General features: G+C 54.4%; 1 protein-coding gene across 1 annotated transcript; it reads right to left on the reverse strand.

Moving 5' to 3' along the window:
* Nucleotides 1–208: 208 nt before the first annotated feature.
* ACP7 (acid phosphatase 7, tartrate resistant (putative)) lies at nucleotides 209–12,049 on the reverse strand. The gene is made up of 12 exons (XM_040976617.1): nucleotides 11,920–12,049; nucleotides 5,332–5,532; nucleotides 5,036–5,218; nucleotides 4,523–4,646; nucleotides 3,978–4,040; nucleotides 3,752–3,866; nucleotides 3,555–3,662; nucleotides 3,426–3,480; nucleotides 3,266–3,333; nucleotides 3,094–3,165; nucleotides 1,014–1,151; nucleotides 209–274 (listed from the first exon to the last, which is right to left on the reverse strand). The coding sequence occupies exons 1-12, from the start codon at nucleotides 12,047–12,049 to the stop codon at nucleotides 209–211; spliced, it is 1,323 nt and encodes a 440-aa protein (XP_040832551.1).
* Nucleotides 12,050–24,708: the final 12,659 nt, after the last annotated feature.

Genomic DNA, 24,708 nt, shown 5'->3' on the forward strand with positions numbered 1-24,708 from the left:
AGGCCTGGCAGGCAGCTCCCCCAGCAGAAATGCGAGTCCAGGGAGCCACTGCAGTGAGCTGACGGGTGGTCCCAGGCCCTGCCCTCCTGCACGGTCGTCCCGGCCCGCCACAGGGCATGCTTGGGCGGTGTTCAGTGGCGATGACAGCAGTGCTGACACCTGCCAAGGCATCAGGACACAGGGCTCCTCGAGAGAGCGGCCCCCGTCGCTAGAGGTACCGCTTCCGGTCACGCAGGGGCCTCACTATCCACACATCGTCCACGATCTTCCCATCCTGCAAGGAACCAAGTCAGAGAAAGGTGGAGAGGCTGACCTCAATGTCCGGGTGCTCTCCTGGACTCCTGCGGGTTGTCAGGCCCTGGGGAAGGGGCCGGCCCTCCTGGCGCCTCCCTCCCTGCTGTGTCCTGGGGCAGGAAGCTTAACTTCCTAGGGAGCAGCCCACACGGGGTCACCAGAGAATGTACCAGGTCTTCCCAACAGAGTAAGTGGGAATTATTTGCACTGCAAATAGCGACCCTTGGGGCACAGCCGCCAGGCCTGCCATCCTGCAGCAGACTGTGCCCTCTCTGAGCCCTCCTGTGAAGTGGAAAGAAAAATCTGCGGGTGTAGGATTGTCGTGGGGTGTTGTGGGGCCACCGTGGGGCTGACAAGTGCTGCTGAGGCTCCAGCAGCTTGTCCAGGGCTGGGCGCCAGGCAGGTGCTCCGGGACACTCATTTAACAATGCCAACGACAAAAAACAACAAAGGAGTTGCCACCGCCCAGCTCTACCCAGCGGGAAGCTTCCCCTACCACACACACCTCAGACTGTCCTGGGCCCACTCCCCCACCAGGGTGTCCCTTCCCCTGTCGAGCTGACCAAGCCCTGCCCCCCAGGGTTCTCAGCACTTTAAACATAATCATCTATCACCACCCCATTTCACAGATGGGAAAACCGATGCTCAAAGAGCTCAGATCCTGGCCAGGGACATGTCCAGCTGCAGAACACGCAGGGCCTGGCTGCTCGGCCGCTGACCTGGTCGTCGGACACCTGCTGAATGTGGACATGGGTCCCGTTGAGGATGTGCAGCCGCGTGTACCCGTATTCCTTCATGCGCACAGCGCTCCAGGGTCGGGGGAGGATGACGAAGGGCGTCAGCCGCTCCTCACAGCCCTGCGGGGAGGAGCGCGGTCAGCTTCGGGGAGCACTCCTGGCTTCGGATCGGCCCAGCTCTGGCTGTGTGGCCATTTGGAAAGTGAAGCAGCGGATGGGAGACTTTTTCCCTCTCTGTCTCTCTTTCTCTCATAAATCTGCCTTTCCAATAAAATAAAACAAATCTTAAAAAAGAAAAAAGAGAGAGAGAGATGACGTTGGCATACCCAGGCTCAGCTACTTGCAGTTGATAGCTACGCTGTAGCGATGGAACAGAACGGCTTTGGGGGCATTTTTGAGAAATACAGATAGGGCCAGAGGGCGGCCTATCTTATGAAAGTAAGAATAAAATGGAGAAAGGGGTAGGAGACGAAAGCCAACGAGGCTACACGGTCACATTGTGGGATACATGGAGTGAGGGCCCTGGGAGGTCTCTGTGTGGCTTTTGGAACCTTTTTGTAGGTCAGAAATGAATTTTGAAATTCGCAACAAAATGAAAAGCCAAGGGGAAATGGGCAGGCCCCTGTAGGCAGGGCTTGGGAGGGAAGCTGATGACCAAGCAGCAGGGTTTGACACCCACACAGGGGTGTCCAGTCCAGACAGGCAGTCCTTCCGGCAGGGCGGGACCCTGGAACCAAGTTGCCCAGGTATTTCTGAGGGCCATTGAGGCTGGGAATCAATTTGTAAATAGTGGGTGACACAGTGACACATCTCTCTCAAGACAATTCCTCATTTGGATTAGCAGAGAAGGCTTTCAAATGCTCCACGCAACTGTTAAGATGCCCCTGCGGACACCCGCAGCCCCGTTGGAAGTGCGCAGGTTCAAGTCCCACCTCCGCTTCAGATCCAGCTTCCTGTCAATGTGCACCCTGGGGAGGGAGCAGGTGTTGGTTCAGATAACTTAGTCCCATCACCCGCATGGGAGACACTGACGGAGTTGCCAGTTTCTGGCTTTGGCCAAGCCCCGGCCCAGCTGTCAGCAGGCATCTGGGAAGTGAACCAGCAAATGGAAGATTCTCTCTCTGCCTCTGCTGCCTCTTGCTCTCTCTCACTTTTCCAATAAAATAAAAAGTTTTTAAAATAATGCTATAGTTATTTTTTTATAGCAGTAGGGGAACCCTCAGACGCTGTCACTGAGCACACCTGGGATCCCGTCTGAACCTCTGTCTTCCCATCTGTACAGTGGGCCTGGTGACAGGAGCGTGCAGTCTTTGAGCTGAGAGCTCAGTGAGAGCCACTGTGTAAAGCCGAGGCCCCGGGGCCGGCCTACCACAATCAGGGCAGGCAGTGAAGTCACCGCTCGAGGTGCCCACACCATGTCCCGGAGTGCCCGGGTTTGAGTCCAGGCTACTCTGCTTGCGCTGCAACCCCCTGCTAGTGCAGACCCTGGAACACAGCAGGTGATGGCCCAAGCACTTGAGCCCTTGCCCCCTACATGGGAGACCCACACTGGACCGTGGTGTCCTGGCTGTGAGCATATGGGGGAGTGAGCCAGCGGATGGAAAAATCTGTCTCCATTGGTCTGTCTCTGCCCTTCAGATAAAATGAAAATAAACAAAATAATGTAACATTTTTTTGGCCCAGCGCGATAGCCTAGTAGCTAAAGTCCTCGCCTTGAATGCACTGGGATCCCATATGGGCTCCGGTTCTAATCCCGGCAGCCCCGCTTCCCATCCAGCTCCCTGCCATGTGGCCTGGGAAAACAGTCGAGGATGGCCCAAAGCTTTGGGACCTGCACCCGTGTGGGAGACCCGAAGAGGCTCCAGTCATTGAGGCCTGTTGGGGACTGGATCAATGGACGAAAGATCTTCCTCTCTGTATATCTGACTTTCCAATAAAAACAAATAAATCTTAAAAAAATAAATAAATGCATCTTTTAAAAAGGTAACATTTCTTTAACAAAAACAAATGCACACACGACTGGGCATCCCTCCCGCTCTGCACCCCCTCCAACTCCACTCACCGCGGATCCTGTGGTGATGTGGACAGGGCCTCGGGGGTTGGTGTAGGGTGCCTCACGGCTGCCGTTCAACACCTACACACAGGAACAAGGGGGCAGGGACATCACACCAGGCCAGACCCGGTGTGGGGGGGGTCCCGACTACACAGACCCCAGCCCCCTGGGCGTGCCTCACCTGGTAGTTGTAGATTGGCCACAGCCGCTCGTATGAGTGCTCATGAGCCCACAGCTGCAGGTCCACTCCTGAGACAGAGTGAGTGGGCGTCAGGGCCCTGAGGTCGGGGGCTCAGGGCTCGGGGCTGTGGTGTCTGGGAGCAGTGGAGAGCATCACTCACCATACTTGTAGAAAAGGTCTTCCAGCCCATACTTGCCACGCAGGCCTCTGCGGACCTGGGTGAAAGGAGCCGGGCAGTGAGGGGGGCTTGCTGCAGCCCCCACCCCTGCCCCGGGGAAGGGGTCCCCACCCTGCTCTCATGCCGGGTACAGTCGTCCACATCAGCGTTGGAGCAGTACATGGGCCGGTGGCCCATGGTGATGATCCAGGGCCGGACTGCCCGCTGCCGGTTGGCTTCCTAGAAAAGAAGGCCCTGAGTAAGGGATGGGGAGGGCAGCGGGGGGGACTGAGGGGCTGCTGGGGCTCCCCACTCCCCACCCCGCCTACCTGGAGGTCACTCTCCAGCCAGCGAAACTGCCTCTCTAGCAAGTGGTGGCCGTAGTGGAGAAAGAAGTACACCTCGGTGGAGAAGGACACGATGTGGGCAGGACCCAGGTCCCAGCTGGGAGGGGGTGAGGGGAGCAGAGGGCAGAGGTCAGAGGGCAGAGGGCAGAGGTCAGAGTGCAGGGATCTCCTCTGTTCTCCCACCCTCCATGTCAGGCCCATGCGTCACCTGTACCACAGGCCTTCCGTGTCCCCAGGCATGCTGAAACGAGCCTTGTAGTTGGAGAAGTTGCTGGAATACAGGAGGCAGATGGGGGGAAAGGCTGAGGGCACCACGCCCACCTGCTCCACTTCAGCCCCAGCTTCTCCCCGAAAGGACACGCCCATGTCTCGCCCACAGGCCTCGCCCCCAACAGAGCCCCGCCCACCCGCAGCCCTGCCCACATATCCCGCCCCCGCCGCGGCTCCGCCCCCACGGGACCCGCCCCATCCCAGGCTCGCCCTGGTCCCGCCCCCGCAGCAGCCACGCCCGCAGGTTCCGCCCCCCGCAGCAGCCACGCCCCAAAGGCTCCGCCTTTCCGCTGGCCCCGCCCCAACAGAGCCCCACCGCACCACAGCCTCGCCCCCGGTGCAGTCCCATCCTGGTCCCGTCCCCGCCGCAGCCACGCCCCGCAGGCTCCGCCCCCAGCGCAGTCCTTCCCACAGGCCCCGCCCTGGTCCCGCCCCGACACAGCCACGCCCCCGCAGGCCCCGCCCTCAGCCCGCTGGCCTCACTAGCGCTGCTCGTGGTTGCCCGGGCACGTCATGTACGGCAAGCTGGCGGCCACGGGTTCGATGAGTCGCATGAACCTGTCCCCGACGCGGCCATTGTCCTCATCCAAGTTGTAGGCAAAGTCTCCTGGGGACGGGTAGGGGAGCAGGCGGAGAATGAGAACCAGACCTGGCTCTGCTTTGCCCACCGATGGCCTAGGGCCACTAGTGGGGTAGGCAGCCCCAGGCTCTGGCCCAGCATGCTCCCGATGAACCCCCAGCTCACACCACCCACAGGTCCAGACCAGCATGCTCCCCGCGACCCCCAGCTCACACCACCCACAGGCCCAGGCCAGCGTGCTCTCCGCGACCCTCAGCTCACCCACAGGCCCCGGGCCAGCATGCTCCCCGTGACCCCCCAGCTCACACCACTCACAGGTCCGGGCCAGCATGCTCCCCGCGACCCCCACCCAGCTCACACCACCCACAGGCCCTGTCCCCTCCCCTTCCTGGGTGCACCCTGGTGCGGAGCCTCACCCACGTGCAGCACGGCGTCGTACAGGCCCTGCTGCGTGTCCCTGCGCAGGCGGGGCAGGGCCTTGGGGTTGTCAGCGCCCAGGTCCCCGAACACCGCGAGCCGGGGGCTCCAGTGGGGCCCGTGCTGCAGGGCTCGGAAGCGGAAGCGGCGGCTCCAGCCCTGGGCACTGCCGCAGCGGTAGACTGCAGAGAGAGCAAAGGAATCAGCCACAGCAGGCTGCCCTTCGCCCAGGGTCCAGCAATCCATCCCTCATCTCCCAGCTTGCCCTCACCGCCCTGGCCCGGGACCCTCTCACCGTACTGGACCCCCGGGCGCAGCCGCCGAAGCGTGACCTGGTGTATGTAAAGCTTCCGCCGCAGGATGCCCCCGTCCACAAACGGGCTGGCCGTGCCCTGGGCACGGAAGGGCAGGGGTCCCGACACCTGCAGCCCAAACTGCACTTCAGAGCCGGCGGGGACCCAGGTGGTCCAGGTGACAGTCATGGAGCCCGGCTCACCTGCGCAGAAAGGAATGGGGGTGGAAGTGAGGTGCAGGGCAGTGAGGCAGGTGCGCATGCGTGCTGGGGAGAGAAGCAGCTAGGATATTTCATAGTAGCATAGCGGCAGATCCCGTCTCAACTCTGACAGTCCCCAAATTTGCATTCCTTGGGCAAGTCAAGTCACCTCTCTGGTTCTCAGTTTCTCCATCTGAAAAATGGACCAATAGCAGGTGGATGTCTACGGGCTCCCATATGGGGGTGCCTGGGGTTCAAATCCTGCCTCTGGCTCCTGGCTAACACAGCTGCTAGGAGGCACAGGTGATGACCGCTCCCCTGTGTGGAAGACCCGAATGAACTCCCAGTGCCAGCCATGGCCCCAGCCTGGCCTCATCTACCATGATGGGCATCTGGGGAGTAAACCAGCAAATAGGACCTTCTGTCTCTCTTTCTGCCTCTCAAATGCTGCTGGAGAAAAACACAGAGCTGTTAGGGCTAAAGCGCTTGGGGCAGTGTCCCATGTGGTCAGCATTGCGCCAGGAAATGGCTGGGACCCTCCGTGTTAGGATGTCCTCATGCAGGCTTTGCTTCCACATGGGACCTTTCAAGGGCTGCCAACGCAGGTGACCGCAGGCCAACCAGGGACGAAGCCAGCCATCACACAGCAGAGCCTCTCAGTCAGCATGACAGGAACTACTCACGAGGGGATGGCTCTGACTGCCACACAGGTGCCTCTGTGCACAGAGACCTCCTCTATCCCAGGAGAAAGCTTCAGATTCCTCCATGTTAGCAACCAAATCAGACTGCAAAAATCGGGCTGCCTAGTGTGTAGAGTTATGTTCAGGGCCCCAGATCTTCCTCCAACAACTCAAAAATGCACCTGCCTTTGATGGCTCCTGGCAGCACCTGCTGTAATTGAGAAATATGGCTGATGCAGCTGGGCGGTGGGCACTGGGTGTAAGACACAGCTTGGGATGCAGGCATCCCAAACAGGAGGGCTAGGGCTTAGTCCTGGCTCCTCTTCCCACAGGCATCCAGCTCCTGGCAAATGCCTTCCCTGGGAGGCAGTGGTGATGGCTTGGATCCCTGCCAGCCACGTGGGAGACCCAGATGGGAGTTCCTGGCTCCTGCCTTCAGCCTGACCCAGACCAGGCTTGTTGCAGACTTTTGAGCAATAAACCAACAGAAGGAAAATCTCTCTCTGAAGTAAAATTAAAAATGAATAAATAAATAAAGCTAATAGCCTCAGTACCCATAGATAGAACAACGACTTTTAAAAACACCCACACAAAGAGATTTAAAAAAATTTAAAAAAACAAAGTGAGGGTAAGCTCTCCAAACTGCTATGCAGTGATTTCCAGGAGAGATTATTAAACGAAAACAGCCAAGTATGGACCAGTATAGTCACACAGTCAGCTGCCCTGGACATAGTAAACAGTAAGAAATATGCTGAGATCTGCTCTTTGGCGCAAAAGAAATGCAAGGTTCCTTCGAAAAGTTCATGAAAATGAAATTAAAAATAGAAGATGGGTGATAAAACTTTTTAAAGTCATACATATATTGGGGTCTTCAAAATTTAATGTGTATTATGAAAAAAAAATGCATGATTTTTAAAAATTGGCACATCCAAATAATCTTATCTTTTAATTCCACTTTTTATGAACATATGGAAAGGCTGCTCGAGCAACTGAAGAGCCGGGTTTCTTAGAGGAACGGGCTGGGAGATGGGTCATGTGAAGGGAGACTGGGGACAGGGAAGCTGAGGACAGAGGAGGAAGATGATGTCTCCTTCTGTGTAATCCTGACTGCTACCCACAGCGTGAGGGTGGGAGTCTCTCTCTCTCTCACACACACACATACACACACACAATCAATGGAAGGGCTTGGCACAATGGCTCAATCAGCTAATCTCCCACCTGCAAGTGCCAAGATCACATATTGCTACCAGTTTGTGTCCTGGCTGCTCCACTTTCCAACCAGCTCACGGTTTGTGGCCTAGGAAAGCAGTAGAGGAAGGCCCAAGACCTTGGAACCCTGCACCCGCATGGAAGACCAGTAAGAGACTCCTGGTTCCTAGCTTTGGATCGGCTCGGTTCTGGCTGTCACAGTCACTTGGGGAGTGAATCGGCAGACAGAGCTTTCTTTTTGTCTCTCCTCTCTATAAATCTGCCTTTCCAATAAAGATAGACAAATCTTAAAAAATAATCAATGGAAGCCAGTGTGTCGGGGGAGCTCAGCACGGGGTAGCAACAGGTGCACCAAGCACTATCACAGAACAGTTAGCATCACAGCATCCCAGAGGGAAACAGCAAACCAAAGACAAAAAATAAAAGCTATGCACAAATGTTATCATCCAGGCAGCAGGTGCCTCCCGCAGGGAGCCAGGCAGATGGTCCAGAACCTACTTGGTACGCACAGTAGGACCAACACACCAGGTGGGACAGTCCATGCCCCAGATCCAAGCAACCGCAGATGGCAAACTGCAGAGGGGAAATTTTCTATCACATCTGTGCTAAACTCACACAGACTTTCTCACCAGGGCATGACTCCCTCAACAATACATCGTTACAGCTGCTTACATAGCATTGATAGTGTCCAAGGGGACTCCATGGAAAAATGGAATACACTTTACTTTGATCCCCACCTCCACTCCTAGTATTTGAAATCAGGCACAGGGAATTGAACCACTGCCTGCAACACTGACATTCCATATGAGTGCCGGTTCAAGCCCTGGTCGTTCTGTTTCCAAGTCAGCTCCCTGCTAATGTACCTGGGAAGGCAACAAAAGATGGTCCAAGTGCCTGGGGCCCCAAAACCACATGGGAAATTCAAATGGCGATTCAGGCTCTTGGCTTCAGCCTGGCCCATTCCTGGCTGTTGTGGCCAGTTGGGGGATAAACGGTGAGTGGGGGAGTTCTCTTCCTACTCCTCCTTCCGTCCCATAACTCTGCCTTTCAAAGCAGAACATGCATTTCCACTGAACTTTTTAAAGACACTCCTCTGCCCAATCGCAGAAATTTCAAAAACTAATTCTGCACCGGAAATCGACATCTTGTCATTCCATCTTCCATGAGCTTCTGGAAGTGTCGTCATGTGATGCTTGTGGAATCATCTTGAGATGATTTAAAGTGTATGGGAAGAGAATGGGCATTCTGCTGACAGGGCTAATGATAAAGGTGAGTGTGCTTCTGGAAGTCTGGAATCTCCAAAGAAACGCCTACATCCTGTTATGAGAAAAAGCTCATGTTTCCTGAAACACCAAGAGGCAGAAAGGAGATAGGGAGAATCTTGGAATTTTGAGATTTACGGGAAAGACAGCTCCCTTGGAGGCAAGCTGTTTTACTACTCTCTGCGTTGAAGAGATATGATCAGGAACCCCAAGCCTGCACGTTGTAAATTCCTGTCGCATGCTTTCTGTTCTGTGTCACTCTTAGCCCCTAATCATGTACTTGCTCACTATCACGTAGATTTTGATTCTCTTACTATAAAAACCCCACACTTATTGCACTTGAAGCGCTTCTTGCTTGTGGCTAGAGGTTGCCCCCTGGACTAGAAATTAAAATCATTTCCCTCACTTTGGCATCTCGCTCTGATTCATTGAACTCCAACATTCTGCCCTGCACTTCAGGTGCCAACGTTTCATGTTGGAGTGCCCCAATGTGGAGCTCGGTTCTGGCTCCTGGCACCAGCTTCCTAGGAGGCAGTGCAGGCCCCAGGAGGCGGCACGGTTGGCACACTTCACTGGGTTCCTGCCATCTACATGGGAGAGACCTGGGAGGTGTTCCTGGCTCCTGGCTCCTGGCTGCTGACTCCAGCCCAGTCCCAGCACTGCACCTGGAGGGAATGAACCAGTGCCTGAGAGATGGCTTGCTCTTTAGCTTTCTTCTCTCTTTCTCTTGTAACAGTGATTTTAAATTACGCAGAAGGAAGTATCTGGGTTCTTTTGTAAAGGCCACATCATTTTATAGAAGGGACTTGGGTATCCACAGATTTTGGTTTTAGCACCAGTAATGTATTGCAGGTGCCAAGGGACAGAAATCAGAGGTGTCTGCATCAATTTCATGGCATTTAGTGTCTCGGCAGAGACATGGGTAATACAGATATGTGACTTTGCATGTTAGCACACACTCCTGTACAGCCCCGTTTTGCCTACTGAGGTCTGTGGAGCATGGCACAGCGTGCCACTCCCAGGCGAGGGGCAGGAATGACTCGCTGAAAGAACACAGAAGTCCATCTGATGGAATTCCAAGAGACCAAGCCTGGATGCCAAGGGCAGCAGAAATAAATCAGTGCAAGCTTAGCTTTCCACCCATGGAGGAAAAAATAATTCCATGAATTCATAATGCAAATCATCAATAAGAGGGACAGGGTAGTCTCAAAGAGGCAGAAAGAGGCTGTCGCTGGGCACACACCATGCCCCTTACTGCGGCAGCCAAGAACCGCGGGACCTGGCATTTGAGAAGTCATCTTCTCATGTCCCAAATAAGCAAGACCAGAGCTAAGCAAGCAGGGTCCACGGCATACAAGGCTACACTGTGGGCAACATCGACCAATCCTCTCCTGGCAAGTGCCCCAAAGGGCCCAGCACCACATCCAGGCTGTCTGGCTCCTAAGGTGTAACTTCACTGCAATCATGAAAAACCTTATACAAGCCCCATAAGGGAACTGACTGCTCGGTGCACAAAAACACCAACATCTTAAAATGGAGCGTGAGAATGAGAACCTGGCAGATGACCGCAGGCTAAGGAGATGCAGTTTCTTGAACAGAAAGCAGATGTTAAAAACTCATGGAAATTGGGGCCGGCATGGGAGCTCAACAGGCTAATCCTCCATCTGCAAGAGCTGGCATCCCACAGGGGCGCCAGTTTGTGTCCCAGCTGCTCCATTTCCCTGTGGTATGGAAAAGAGGCCTAAGATGGCCCAAGTCCTTGGGACCCTGCACCCATGTGGAAGACCAGGGGGTAGTTCCTGGCTCCTGGCTTCGGATCAGCTCAGCTCCAACCATTGTGATCATTTGGGAGGAAATGGACCAGCGGATGGAAACGCTCTCCGTCCCTCTTTCTCTCCCCTCTATAAATCTGCTTTTCAAAATAATAATAATAATAATAAATGAATACATCTTTTAAGCGGTGGCCATTGAATAAGGCGGCTAGGTCAGTTAACAGCATTGTTCCAAGGGTAGTTTCCTGCCTGTAGACACAGTGGTTACCTTAAGCCGTTTAACATTACGGGAGAGGGAGCGAGGTAAGACGAGAAGGTTCTGTCCTATTTTTGACACCTTTCTGCTAAGTTTAAATGAGTGTGAAATGAAAAGTTTCAATACAAGGACCGCAGGTGCCTCTACCATCCTACCCACAATTCAAATTCCGGTGCATGTGTTGGGCCCCGCGCCAGAGGCACCCACGGGGGGGTCACCTGAGTCCAGTATCGGGGTGCCTGGGTGTGTGTCCGGCTCTGCTTCGGAGTCCAGTTTCCTGTCCATGTGTACCCTAAGAGGCAGCACAGGATGGTTCAGGCAGGTGGGTCCCTGCCAGCCACGTGGGAGACCTGAGTGGAGTTCTGGGCTCCCAGCTACAGCTTGGCCCAGCCTTGATGCTGCAGACATTTGGGGCAGTGAACCGGTGGACAGAAGTGTCTTTCTCTCCTTCTCTCTCTTCCTCTCTCCTGCCATCACTCTGCCTTTCAAATAAACGGTTCTTTTCAAAAATAGCATGCACGGTAAGGCAGAAGAAACTTACTGTGCTTCATTTTACCCAACGGAACAAAAGCAGAGTTGTTGACGTCTTGGTTTCCATTTCTAACACAGACATGGCTCAGGCCCACGCTATCTTTCGGAGGTCCTCAGGGGCTCCGCGCAGCACGAGGGCACTCAGAGACCCACGTGCTCCTACAGGCCAGCTCAGTCGTGCTGTCTCACTGGCAGCACCTCACGGTTCCTCACCACGAGGGGCCCTGGTGGTTGCTCCAGTGCCCTCACCAGCAGGCCAAGGCCAGAGCGGGCAAGTCTCTCACCCAGTGCCACACAGCAGGCACGGTGGGCTTCAAACCCATGGGCAGCCTGGCTGTGGAGGGTGGGAGAGTCTCAGCTCTCCCTGCCCCCATCCCCTTGACGATCTAGGGTCTGGAGCCCACCTGGGCTGCCCACGTGACTGGCGGGGGGGGCGGGAGGCAGAGCAATGACACCACAGACAGGGCCCGCAAGCAGCAGCCCCCTTCTGGAAGGGCTGAAAGCACTCACTCTGGACTGGTCGCTGTGGCCCCTTCCCACGCAACCACAGCTGCCTGGACCCCATGTCCCAGAGGAGCATAGCAGAGGCTTCCGGAAGATGAAGCCCCCAGCCTAGGGCGCCATGCACACTGGACTCCCAGGTCCCTCCATAGCCAACCACCACCAAGAGAGACACTTACCTAGGTAGGACAGGTGAACTTGCTCTGGGATGGCGCTGGGGTAGTCTGGGGCCCCCTGGCATCCCAGAGAGGAAAGGAGGAGCAGCCAGCAGCAGGGCCAGTGGCGATGCCAGCCAGAAAGGGGGTGCATGGTGGTAGGGGAGGGCAGGGGGCGCAGAGCAGGGTGTATGAGGACTTGATGAAATCGCAGACTCCTTCGGAGCAGCAGGAAGGGGGCTAGGAGGCTGGCTGGAGGAGGAGGGAAATCTGGCACGGCGGTCAGTCCCTGGTCGGGGAAGGGAGAGGCTAGGAGGGCTTCCCTGCGGCGGAGGCGAGGAGGTGGGTTCTGCAATGGCTGGAGAAAAACAAACGCGAGGACGGCTGCGGAGTGGCGCCGGCTGGTTGGCCGGCGCTGGCAGTTCAGCACCTCGCGAAACTCGCGGCTGCCCCCTCCGGCCTCGTCAAGCACAGGTGCCAACCTGAACCAGCCGGCAAGGAAGCCAGCATGTGATGGAACCCCGGGGCCTGGCCCCCGCCCCGCGGAGCAGGTTTGGAAAAGGTGAGTGGGGTGGAGGTGGGGGTTCAAGACATTCCTGGTGTTCCTTCTCCTCTCTCCCGCTCCTTAGCAAGCCACTTGGCCCTCTAACTTTCAACTAAAGCCTTCCCCGTGGATCTCAGCAACCCCAAACCTACCCCATCCACCCTGCCCGCTGAGTGCGCCCTTGCCCAGCCCCAGAACTGCCTCCAGCTGTTAGCGCCCTCATCCTGCCCCACTACCCGCCGCCAAACCATCCCGGATCCCAATCACCTGCAACCCAGACCCTGCGCACACACTATCCAGCCCTTCCACGCCTGCTCCAGCTCACCCCGGACCCTCCGGAGAGGTGTGGGGAGAGAGGCGGGGAGCTGGGACGAGGTGGGGAGAGGCGCCCTCCAGTCCCCAGCTCACCCTCCCGGGCGCCGGCTGCCCGCGCGCGTCTCCGGCCCCTGGCGACCAGCGCCGCCGCAGTATTTATGACTTTGCTGGTGCTGAGGCCTCTTGCCGCCCACAACCCGTCCCAGCCCCGGAAGCTTCGGCTGCTTCCAGGTGACGGACACCCCAGACAGCTGGGGCCCCGGGTCCCACAGGTCAGGCCGGTCTCTGGCGCCCCACGCCCACCTGTCTGCCACCCGCCCCCCTCCCCACCTCCAGGGCGGGGTGCGAGCAGGGGGCCCGGAGACGCAAGATCCACTACCGCAGCTGCCGACACCTCCAAGCTGGCCACCAGGTGAGCACCGGGAGGGCAGGTAAGGTTGCGCGAGTCCTTTCCCTCCTTCCCCCCAGCCCCTCCCGGCGTCCCTTTCCTCAGCTGCGGGGACCTCAAAGCGCAGACGCCTCCTCCCGCCCCTGGAGGAGTCCGTCCCCCCATTCCCAGGTGTGCGCGCACCCTGGGAGTCCCCATTTCTTCCAGCCGCTCCTGCTTTGCTCTTTCCTGGTTAGCCCCTTGGTTTCCTCCCTCTCCAAACCTAACCTCCTCCTCCTCGGACCCTGTCCTCCCATAGTCACCCTGAAAACATAGCCCCAGCTCTGCTGGTGAGCCGCGCGCCCCAGGGCGGGTTGCTCAACCTGGTCTGCCCTCGGTTTTCTCACCTGTAAAACGGGCTGCTCGGCCTGCTGCCCCCGCGGGCTGTTGTGAGGACTCAGGTCGCGGCCGCGCGGCGAACCCGCCTGGCCGAGCACCAGCTGCGCTGTGGGTGCCACTGCTGATGCCAGAACTGCGGGATCCGCCCCGAGGTCTGGACGGGCGCCAGGGCGACTGCGGGAAGGTCCCCGGGTTTCACTTGTCCCATCCTTAGGTGGGTTTCAGAGACCGGGGGAGATCGGGTAGGGGCGGTACCGCTCGAGTGTGTGTGCCTAAGAGTATTTTCTGTCGTTTGATTCTGGTCCCCATCTTCCAATCTCCTTTACAGTTCAGAAAATAACTAAGGCAGCTCCTAGCCAAACCCACCCTTCTCCAATCACTGTCCAGATATCCATCAATAAGCCTCATGGCACTTTCTTGTCCTGGTGGTCTCCCTGCTTGGAAGGTTCCTAACCCGTGTGTGTGTGTGTGTGTGTGTTTTAAAACAGCCAGGGCAGGCTGGCCAAACACGGCTTACGAAAGGAACTGCCGCCGGGGAGCAATGGAGACACAAATATTTGCCTGACAAACGCGGGAGGCAGCTGTGTTGGGTGTTCTGAAAGCAGAGGCAATTTGGCAATTTCAGGGTTTTGATGAATGTGTGGCTGATGTTTGAAAATTGAAAATATCTGTGCCTTCCCTTGTGAGAGAAGCAAGTGCGAAATTGCAACATCAGAGTTTCCCAAACATTTCACTTTAAGGCATTTTACTTTAAAAACATTGAGGGTCCCTCCCCCCCCCCCATGTAGCCTGCATCTTGTATTACTGAGAACTGAAACACAAGAACGCTCATGTAAACATGACCTTGGTTGGTAGAGCAGTGATGTCATCACAGGCAATGACGTCATAACAGGTCAGGTGCTAGCAGAGTAGTGATGTCATCACAGGCCAGGTAGCCTTTCTAGAAGAGAGGGCAAGCGTATCTAGTGTCGTTACAAAAATAGCAGTGAACTCACCCTCACCAGAAAAAGGATTTTGGACCCTTAGGCTCCTTAGATCACGCTAAAATATCTTTAACATTTTACAGACAGAAGGATAGAGAGATCTTCTGTTCATGGATTCATTCCTGAAATGGCCACAACAGCTGGGGTTGAGCCAATCCAAAGCCAGGAGCCAGGAGCCAGGAGCCAGGAGCCAGGAGCCAGGAGCTTTTTCCATGTCTCTAATGTAGGGGGAGGGCTCAAAAGACTTGGGCCATGTTCTGCTGCTTTCCCAGGCCACAAGCAGGGAGCTGGGTGGGAAGTGGAGCAGCTGGGACATGAACGGACACCCATATGGGATACCAGGGCCACAGGCTCAGCCTCCTACACCCCCCATAGATAACACTGGAAGACTCCTGGTGCTAACCCCACAGTGCCTCAATTTTTCCATCTGCAACTGGGTATGATAACAGTCACCACCTCCCAGGACTATGATGTGAGGACTAAATAAGATTACAAAGATAAGCCATTGAAGACAAAAAACAACACAAAACGAACTGGCTCTCCTCATGAGCATCATATCCCAGACATCTGGTCTACCCAGTTTGTATGCGGCTACAATGAGCCTGCTATTGTAAGTTGATTTTAGATGATTCAAACCTTTTCATTAGGAAATTTTATATATATACAGAAAAACAAAAAAGACAGGCCACATAAACGTTTCATAGCAGTCAACACTGCGGGGTGAAGACCTGAAGCCTTACTTATCACTTTTTCCTAAATCCCTCCTGCCCTTCCAACACTTTGTCCTGAAGACAGCACTGCACTGACTCGGACAGGACTTGGGGTTCACTACCCAGTCCACAGCGAGACTGCCTCCCCAGCCGCAGTAGCTGCACGTCCCCTATTTTTGCATGTGATAGGAAGAACATTTTTCACTTAGCAACAGGATTGTGAAATTTATCTGGGCTGGACACAGCACTGCTCCTCATTCTTTCTCATTGCCAAGCGTTGTCCGTGGTGTGGCGACACCGCTGCTGTGCTCCTGCTTACGTTTTGGTGCTGTCTGTCTTTCTTGGCGCCCAGTAGTGCTGCTCCCCTTCTCATCCTGACACATACTTTGTTGGCGATAGATACATGCACATGCTGAGGATGAACCAGGGAATGTCTGGGTCACGGGTTCTAGTCTTGCTTGTCTGTAGTCGTTACTGATAAGGAGTTTCCCCAGGTATTGGTCACAGAGTCCTCTCCTCCCACCAGCCATGAGGGAACATTTCCGTGGTTCCCCACCCTCCCCAGCACTTGGCACTGTCAGGGATTTTATTTTTAGTCATTTTGATGGGTGTGGAGTAGAAGCAACAACGTGTAGTATGAATTTGCGTTTGTCCGATGAGTAACAAAGTTGAGCATCTTCTCATTTGCATAGGGACCGCTTGGGTGTCCTTTCTGTGGGGTGCTTGTTCAAGTGTCTCACTCTGTTCTCTGTTGGGTGGTCCATTTTTAAATGGATTTACTCTTCGTGTGCTGGGTGTAAGCCATTTGCTGGATGTATGGTAAATATATTTTCCTGCTTTCAGGCTGGCCTTCTCACGCTCATAGTGGCATTTTTAAGTGAACAGAAAGTTTCAGCTTTAACATACTCCAATTTATCAATGCACATTGCTGAAAAAATGAAGAGAAATGGGTCTATTAAAAAAAATTTTTTTTTAAGATTTGTTTATTTTTATCGCAAAGCCGGATGTACAGAGAGGAGGGAAGACAGAGGAAGATCTTCTATCTGATGATTCACTTCCCAAGTGGCTGGAACAGCTGGTGCTGCGCCGATCTGAAGCCAGGAGCCAGGAACCTCCTCCAAGTCTCCCATGCGGGTGCAGGAACCCAAGGCTTTGGGCTGTCCTTGACTGCTTTTTCCCAGGCCACAAGCAGGGAGCTAGATGGAACGTGGGGCTGTCAGGACATGAACCAGTGCCCGTATGCGATCGTGGCACGTGCAAGGTGAGGACTTTAGCCATTAGGCTGCCATTCCAGGTTACTACTCTATTCTAAACCCTAACCATTCTGGCTGGCAGTACCCTTTGTGTGGCTAACTTGGCCCAGTCTGAGGAAGGAGAGATGGCATGAATGGGAAGAAACAGGACTTCAGAGTCTGATGGGCCAAGGTCAAACCAAACTCCAACCTCTAGTCCAAGGGCCTTGGCCTTCCTGTGCCTCATCCTCGTCACCTAGAAAGCAAAGGTCAAGCGGGAGTCCCACCCTGAGCACTTGACGCCTGTTGCGGAGCTGTGAGGATGAGGCTGGTGAATGAATGAATGTGTTGAACGAAGAACGGCACTAAAGTTGGACTCAGTATAAACCCAGTCTTTGCAAATATTCACAGAAGTGGATCAGGATTTGACATTCATTATTAGAAGGAAGATGGATGGATAGATAGAAGCATCAACTTTTGCGTGGCCAAACATTCTTAGTAAAGCATTAATGATAGAAATTGGGTGGCAGCTGCACCCACACTTCTTGCAAGCGTGGTTTTCTAGGTTCCTGAGAGCTTGAAAAAGGCTGTAACAAAATGCTGGAGGAAAGGTGGCAGCACACCTAGGTAGCTGGTGCTGCTGGTGACTGCTGGCACCAGCACAGGCATCTGAGCCGGGTACCTGGTACACCCTTGGGGGGCCCCTGGCGGGCTGGGAGGGGAATCTTGGAAGCCCACCTTACAGATAAGGAGGAAACAGATCTGGCAAGGCTGTCTTTCATATGTGCACTGGCCTAGCTGGGTGTAGGAGGGGAGGAGTGATGGGGAGACGGCTTCCTTCCAGCCGACACTAGGAGACTACGACTTGGGCCAACAGGTCCTGTAGTCCCAGCTGGGGGGCAGGGCCTCAAGATCAGAGCTGCCATGTGTGGGGGAGTGGCTCCTGGCATGTTAGATACCCTTGTCTGTGCTTTGGGTCAATGATCTCATTGATGCATTGCCCTGTTAATGGACCCATTATATAGATAGGTAAATCGAGGCCAGAGAGTGAGACTGCGTCATTCAGCTTACGGAACATGGCTGGTATGCAGCAGAGCTGGGGCTAGAGCCCTGGGCATCTTGCTGGAAAGCTGGGGGCGGCTCAGCTTCTCAGGAGACGCTGCCCTCTGTGTAGGAGAGCGCGAGTGAGGAAGACTGTCAGCTCCCCCTTCGCATCTGTCCAGAGCCTGCCCATCTCACTCATGCCCACAGCCCCCACTCCCCCTCTCCTTTCTGGGGTGGGCCCCTGTTCCCATCTTACCCCCTCGTCTGTCCTCACCTGCAACCTGGGTGAGCTCTAATGCCTGAGTCGGACCCATCTCTCGCTTGGCTCTGAGCCCTTCTGCAACTCCATCTCCCTCGGAGCCGCAAAGGGAAGCTCATAAAACATGGGTGCCCCGTCTCTGTCCCTTCACATCTCCCCACCAGCCCCAGAATCCCCTCTGCTTCAGGCATAGCTCCGTGAACACATCAGGCACACTCCCACCAGGAGGCCTGGGAACCCTCACCTGGGCCATCCTTGGCCTGAGGTCATCAGGGACACTGTGCTGGGAAGGGATTCGCTCGGTTCTCCCAGGACACCAGCCAGCCCCCTTCTCTCTCCTGTGTCCTGTCATTGCCTCCTCTCATCATGTTCTCTCGCCGTGACATCACAGCCACAGTGTCACACGGCCCAGGGACCCCACTCTGGAGCCTGGGCTGCGCTGTCTGGGCTCTCGCCTCCAAACCGGTTATCCCCCCCGCCCCCAATCTCTCTTCATAAAGTGCCCAGCGCCAGCCTGGGGGCCTCACTGGAGTCAGTGGAAACAGGCTGACATACTCCTCACTTTCACGCACACTGCTTCCGGCTGTCCCCTAAACCCAAAGCCCCGTCAATGAGAAACGCCAGAACACCACACTCCACCACCACTACCACTCCAGATACCCTAAGCTGGAGGGGGAGATCTGTGGAAGAAGGGCAAACTGGGCATTATTTTAGCTTGATGCACTGTGTGTTTTTTGCCAATCTTTTTTTTTTTTATGTGAAAAACAGATTTGCAGAGATAAGAAGAGACAGAGATAAAAGCTTCCATCTGTTGACTCACTCCCCAGATGGCTTCAGTGGCCAGTGCTGAGCTGATCCAAAGCCAGGGGCCAGGAGCCTCTTCCAGGTCTCCCATGCAGGTGCAGGGTCCCAAGGTTTGAGCTATCCTCCTCTGCTTTCCCATTCCACAAGCAAGGAGCTAGAAGGGAAGTAGAGCAGCCAGGATATGAACCGGTACCCATATGGGATCCTGGTGCTTGCAAGAGGAGAATTAGCCACTTGAGCCATCACTCTGGGCCCACCCTATTGTGTTAACACAGAAACAGTGATGTGAAATAGGGAACCAAGATGACTGTGCACCAATAGAACTTTGTGTATACACACCCTGGCATTTGCCTTTTACATACTGCCTGCATGCCACAGCATAGTAGTCATCTGACTCTGTGCCAACCATTTTTAGGGTGCAAGAACAAATGACACACTGAACTGGGCACTTGGCACGCCGGTTGTAGTTGGCCAACACTTGCCCTAAGCCTACCCTGCTCAACATTTTATGACTCCTTTAAAAAGTTTATTTATTTACTTTCCTCGCCTCTATTTGAAAGGCAGCGTGATACAGAGAAAACAGAGAAAAGGAGAGAGACCTAGTACCTGCTGCTTCACTCGCCCACATGCCCGTAACATCCAGGAACGGGCCAGTCCAAAACCAGGAGCCCAGAGCTCCAGCTGGGTCTCCCACGCGGCTGGCAGGGACCCAAGCACTTGAGTCCTCATGCACGACCTCCCAGGGCGTGTGAGCAGGAAGCCGAATGAGAAGCAGAGGTGGCAGAACTCAAACCAGAAATTTGACACATGGAATGTGGGCATTCCAAGGGCAGCTTACTTGGCTGGGCCGCAATGCCCATCCCGTGCCCAAAGCGAGAGAGCCCACCTGCCGGCTTACTCCCCGAATGCCCACAACAGCCTGGGATCACCAGAAATTCAATCCAGGTCTCCCACTTGCTGGGCGAGGCAGTAACCCTGCTTCTTGAGCCAACTCCGCTGCCTCGCAGCGTCTGCACTGTCAGGGAGCTGAGATCAGGGGCAGGACAGGGTCTCACACCCAGGTATGCCCAGGTGGGAGAGGGGGGCATCCTACCCAGCATCTTAATCAGTAAGTGCCCATGACTTTGTAACAGACGGCAGTGCTGACAGGTTCATGCTGTGTGCTGCCTAGCTTCCCTGCTGGACTGTCGACTCCTGAAGGCGGGGATGCTGTCTGTCCTGCCCCAGCAGGTGCACAGGGAGGCCTGGCTAAGTGAGTGGATGAGTCCTGGTAGCGATCCTGGACCAATTCTTTTTTTGCTTTTTAAGATTTATTTATTTTTACTGGAAAGTCAGATATACAGAGAGAAGGAGAGACAGAGAGGAAGATCTTCCATCCGATGATTCACTCCCCAAGTGGCCACAACAGCCAGAGCTGAGCCAATCTGAAGCCAGGAGTCAGGAGCTTCTTCCAGGTCTCCCACGGGGATACAGGGTCTCAAGGCTTTGGACTTTCCTCGACTGCTTTTCCAGGCCATACACAGGGAGCTGGACGGGATGCAAAGCGGGGCTGCTAGGACACAAAGCCTCGTCCATTTAGGATTCAAGGCAAGCACTTTTGGCCACTAGACTGCCGCGCTGCCCCGCTCCCTTACGTCACTGCCTCGCCACACCATCTGTTCCTCTCCAGGGGTGACTGTGGCCACGCCTACGTGAATGCCCTCGGCGTCAAGGGCACGTGCCTAGGCGCAGAGTGAAAGAATTCAAGACCGGAAGGGGAAGGGAAGCAGAAAAGCATTTCTTCTCACCCGCGGATGTGACACTCCGTGATCTCATTCTGACTGGGCGTGACTGCACATGTCAGGGGACCTGTGAGCCACGGAGGCGAGGGACATGCCCAGGGAGGGCACAGCTCACCTCCTGGCACCTGCCACTCTGTCAAAGCCTCAGACAAAGGGTGGGGGATGAGACCCGGCACAGGAGGGATCCCACGGTCAAGCCTCAACCACAAAACGTCCTTTACTGTGCTGTTCAGAAATGACCCCCCCAAACTCTGCGCATTGCCCAGCACCGCTCAGGAAGACCACTGTTGGAGGGGCAAGTGAGAGATACCGGGCGTGTTGAGGTTGTTGTGTGGAAAAGAACTGGTGTCAAGACAGGTGCAAATCAAGGTGCTGGGGGCAAAGGGGGAGGAGCCTGAGGCGGAGAAGCGTGGCCACGCCTCCTGACACCCCCCACTACCCAGCATCCCGGTTGGAGCTCCATCAGGGTGCAGCTGAGTGAGTGGACCTCTTTCCGGGGCTGGCTGCCTCCTAGGCGAGTCACCAATAGCCCTGGCCTAGCGTGGACATTGGCCTCTGGTCATCTCCCACTCGTGTCCGGAGCTAAGGGCTCACAGCGGCAACCTCTCCCCTCTCTTGGCCCCTCAGTTTTCTAGAACAGCAAACAGGGGATCCAGGAAGTGAGCTTGCTCACTTGAACTCACAGTGTGAGCCACCAAGGGCGGGGTTTCCGCTTGGCCTGGAGTCCTGGGGTGTCCCCTAGCACCTGCCCCCCGCCATGGCAAGGAGGGATGGCTCCATGAGATCCTCGGAAATGAGGCCTGGGAGAGGTCCACTGCTCCATACCCAAGCTTTCTGCAATGTCTGCCCAACTATTGGTTGACCCTTGGTCAGGCTGCCACTTCCATCAGAGTCCAGTGGAGGGCTGGCGGAGGATTTTTAATGAAAAAGACATCTGAAGCAGATGTTATAAAAAATTACCTTGAAAAAAATAAATCCTCCAATGTCTCAATGTCTTTTTTTTTTTTTTTTTAGGTGCTGGGTGCTGTGCCGAATCTAACAAGATCGTGAGGGAGGCGTGTGTGCCACCTGTTTTGCAAATGAGGAAAGCCACGCACCCGGAGTTTCCATCCGTGAGTAAGCTGCGCTCAGACATCTGCCTGGGAATGAGTCACTGACGCTTTGGCAGAATCTGGAGTTGATCCACAAATCGGAGCAGGCTACACAGCGCCATGGAACGTGCTTGGCTTGCGTTTACAATCTGTGATATCTTTTTTTTTTTTAAGATTTATTTTATTTTTATTGGAAAGGCGGATATACAGAGAGCAGAGACAGAGAAGATCTTCTGTCCAATGATTCACTCCCCAAGTGCCCACAATAGCTAGAGCTGAGCCGAGCCAAAGCCAGGCGCCTCTTCCATGTCTCCCACGTGGGTACAGGGTCCCAAAGCTTTGGGCCATCCTCAACTGCTTTCCTGGGCCACAAGCAGGGAGCTGGAGGGGAAACAGGGCCGCCGGGATTAGAACTGGCGCCCATATGGGATCCCGGGCGTGCAAGGCGAGGACCTTAACCACTGTGCCACCGCGCCGGGCCCACAATCTGTGATATCTTAAAAATGTGTATGATCACGTAGGTATTCGGCCTCGCAGTTACAATGCCAGTTAGGCCAACCACATCCCTCATTAAACATCTGGGCTTTGGGCCCAGGTCTTGCTCTTGGTCCTGGCCGCCATCCTGTTTATGCAGACCCCGAGAGGCTGCAGCCATGGGGTCAGGAAATGGATCTCCTGTCCAGCTCACGAGCCCTGGACTCCTGGCTTCAGCCTGGCCAGTTCTGGTTGCTGGGGATCGAACTAGCAACAGAGCACCAATCTCTCTCTCTCTTAGTTTCTTAGAAAACCTGAAATAACAGATAGGAACAAGCTTTTGGCATGTCAGTGAAGATGCTACTTTGCACACCGACACCTCACTCCGATGTGTCTGGTTCAACTCCAGGCCCCTCCACTGCCCAACCACGTTCTGGCAGCATTCACCCTGCAGAGCAGCAGGTTCAAGCACTTGCATCCCTGCCACCCACGTGGGAGTCTTCGGCTGAGTTCTGGGTTGCTGGTTTTGGCCCATTCCTGTTGCTTGTGGGCATGTGGGAAGTGAACCAGCAGGTAGAAGATCTCTCTCTCTCTCTCTTTCCCTGTACTTTTCAAGCAAAGTGGAAAAAAAGTTCTTAGAAATTCTAAATGCGCAGGTATAAAAGAACATACCCTTCTATATTTGGATCACAGTTACCATGGCAATGGTGTTGCGCTTATGAGAAAGAACGAGGAACCCCCAGCTAGCCTGTAGGGAGTCAGTATTGTTGAGGAAGCAAGGCAGTGTATCTGAGAAGGCAGAACTGTGTGCTGGGGCTGTGTGTGTCACCCTGGCTGGGAGTGTCACGTGTAGACTCAGTGTTCTGTCAGACACTGCTCTCATTATTCTGCATTGTCTTCCATACAACACAGAAGCGAACAACAAAAAACTACACATCCGGTTCCCGAGATGTGTGCCCAGTACCTGGTCAGGTCTTTGTTAGAATTCCAGCACCATCTGAGTGTACCGGAGCAGGACTGCTGTGTTCTTGCTTGATGGTTCGGTTGCTTCTCTTTCTTACTTTAGATTTATTTGCTCTTATTGGAAAGGCAGGAAAAGGAGATACAGAGAGAGAAAGATCTTCTATCTACTGGTTCACTTCCCAAATGACCAGAACGGCCGGAGCTGAGCTGAGCTGAAACCAGGAGCTTCTTCTGGGTCTCCCATGCAGGGACAGGATCTCAAGCCTTTGGGCCGTCCTCTACTGCTTTCCCAGGCCACAAGCAGGGAGTTGGATGGGAAGTGGAGACATGAACCAATGTCTGTATGGGATCCTGGTGCTTGAGCAGGAGGATTAGCCTGCTGAGCCATGACCTGGTCCTTGTTGTATTCTTGCTTATCTGCAGTGCACAGATCTCCCCAACACTAGGTTCACTCTTAATTCTTTTTTTTTTTTTTGAGGGTAAGGGGCATTATTTTAGATTCATAAACACATTGCAAAGTACAGAGTGCCAATATTCCCTTGGCTCAGTTTCCCTGAATGTCAGCATCTTGCATAACCACAGTGCATGTGTGCAGGCTGACACAGGCGTATGGGTGCCAGTTTTAATCCTGGCAGCCCCGCTTCCCATCCAGCTCCCTGCTTGTGGCCAGGGAAAGTAGTCAAGAATGACCCAAGGCCTTGGGACCCTGCACCTAGGTGGGAGACCTGGAAGAGGCTCTGGGCTCCTGGCTTTGGATTGGCTCAGCTCCGGTTGTTGCAGCCACTTGGAGAGTGAATCAATGGACAGAAGATCTTTCTCTTTGTCTCTCCTTCTCTCTGTATATCTTACTTTCCAATAAAAATTAAACAAATCTTAAAAAAATAAAAGAGCCTAGACTGTGCCTCAGCTGCTTAAGCAGCCAGTTGGAGTCCCGGCTGCTCACCTCCCTCCCTGGGAGACCAGGAGGGAATTCTGAACTTCTGCCTGTATTTCTGGATGGAAAATCTCTCTCTCTCTCTCTCTCTCTCTCTCTCTCTCTCTCTCTCTCCCTCTTTTTTTTCCCCTGTAAACTTGCCTTTCAAATAAATTAATAAGTCTAAAAAAATTCAAACAAAAAGAGCCATGACTTACACCTGTGGTACTAGCATCCCATATAGGGTGCCAGTTTGTGTCCTTGCTGCTCCACTTTCTGATCCAATTCCCTGATGAAGTGCCTGGGGAAGCAACAGCGCGTGGTCCAAGTGTTTAGGCCCCTGCACCCATGCGGGAGACCCAGGAAATGCTCCTGGCTCCTGGCTTCAGACTGACATGTTCTGGCAGTTGAATCCATTTGGGGAGTAACCAGTGGATGGAAGTTCTCTCTGTCTCTCCTTCTCTCTCTGTCACCCTGTCTTTCAAATGAAAAATAAATACAGATTTTTAAAAAGAAAAGGTTTCCTCATATTATAAAGGGGGCCCTGGCTGTTGCAAGTATCTGGGGAGTAAATCAGCAGATGGAAGACCTCTGGCTCTCTGGCTTTCAAAACAATAAAATAGCTCAGCTAAGCAATTAGGAAGTAGGCATGTTTCTAATTCTGAAGGATGGGGAGATCCCATGACCTCCACTCCCTGCAGTGGAGCCACCCTCGGGCGCTCGGCGGTGTCCAAGCTGTTGCCAGTCTGCTGAGAAGAGCCTTAACCTTGCTGGGGTCTGCACTCATGCCCCGTCCTGTGTCTTCTTGCACCCCTAAGCACCACTTATCTTCTTTTGCACCAAGTCTGTGTGCTTCTGCATTCTCCTACAAGAACGCTTTACTTCCTATCGAATGGGAAACAGAAATTCTTGAATGGAACTCAGAACTCTTAGC

This window comes from Ochotona curzoniae, unplaced genomic scaffold, assembly GCF_017591425.1.
Source record: "Ochotona curzoniae isolate NIBS_2020 unplaced genomic scaffold, NIBS_Ocur_1.0 contig_2699, whole genome shotgun sequence".
Taxonomy (NCBI): domain Eukaryota; kingdom Metazoa; phylum Chordata; class Mammalia; order Lagomorpha; family Ochotonidae; genus Ochotona; species Ochotona curzoniae.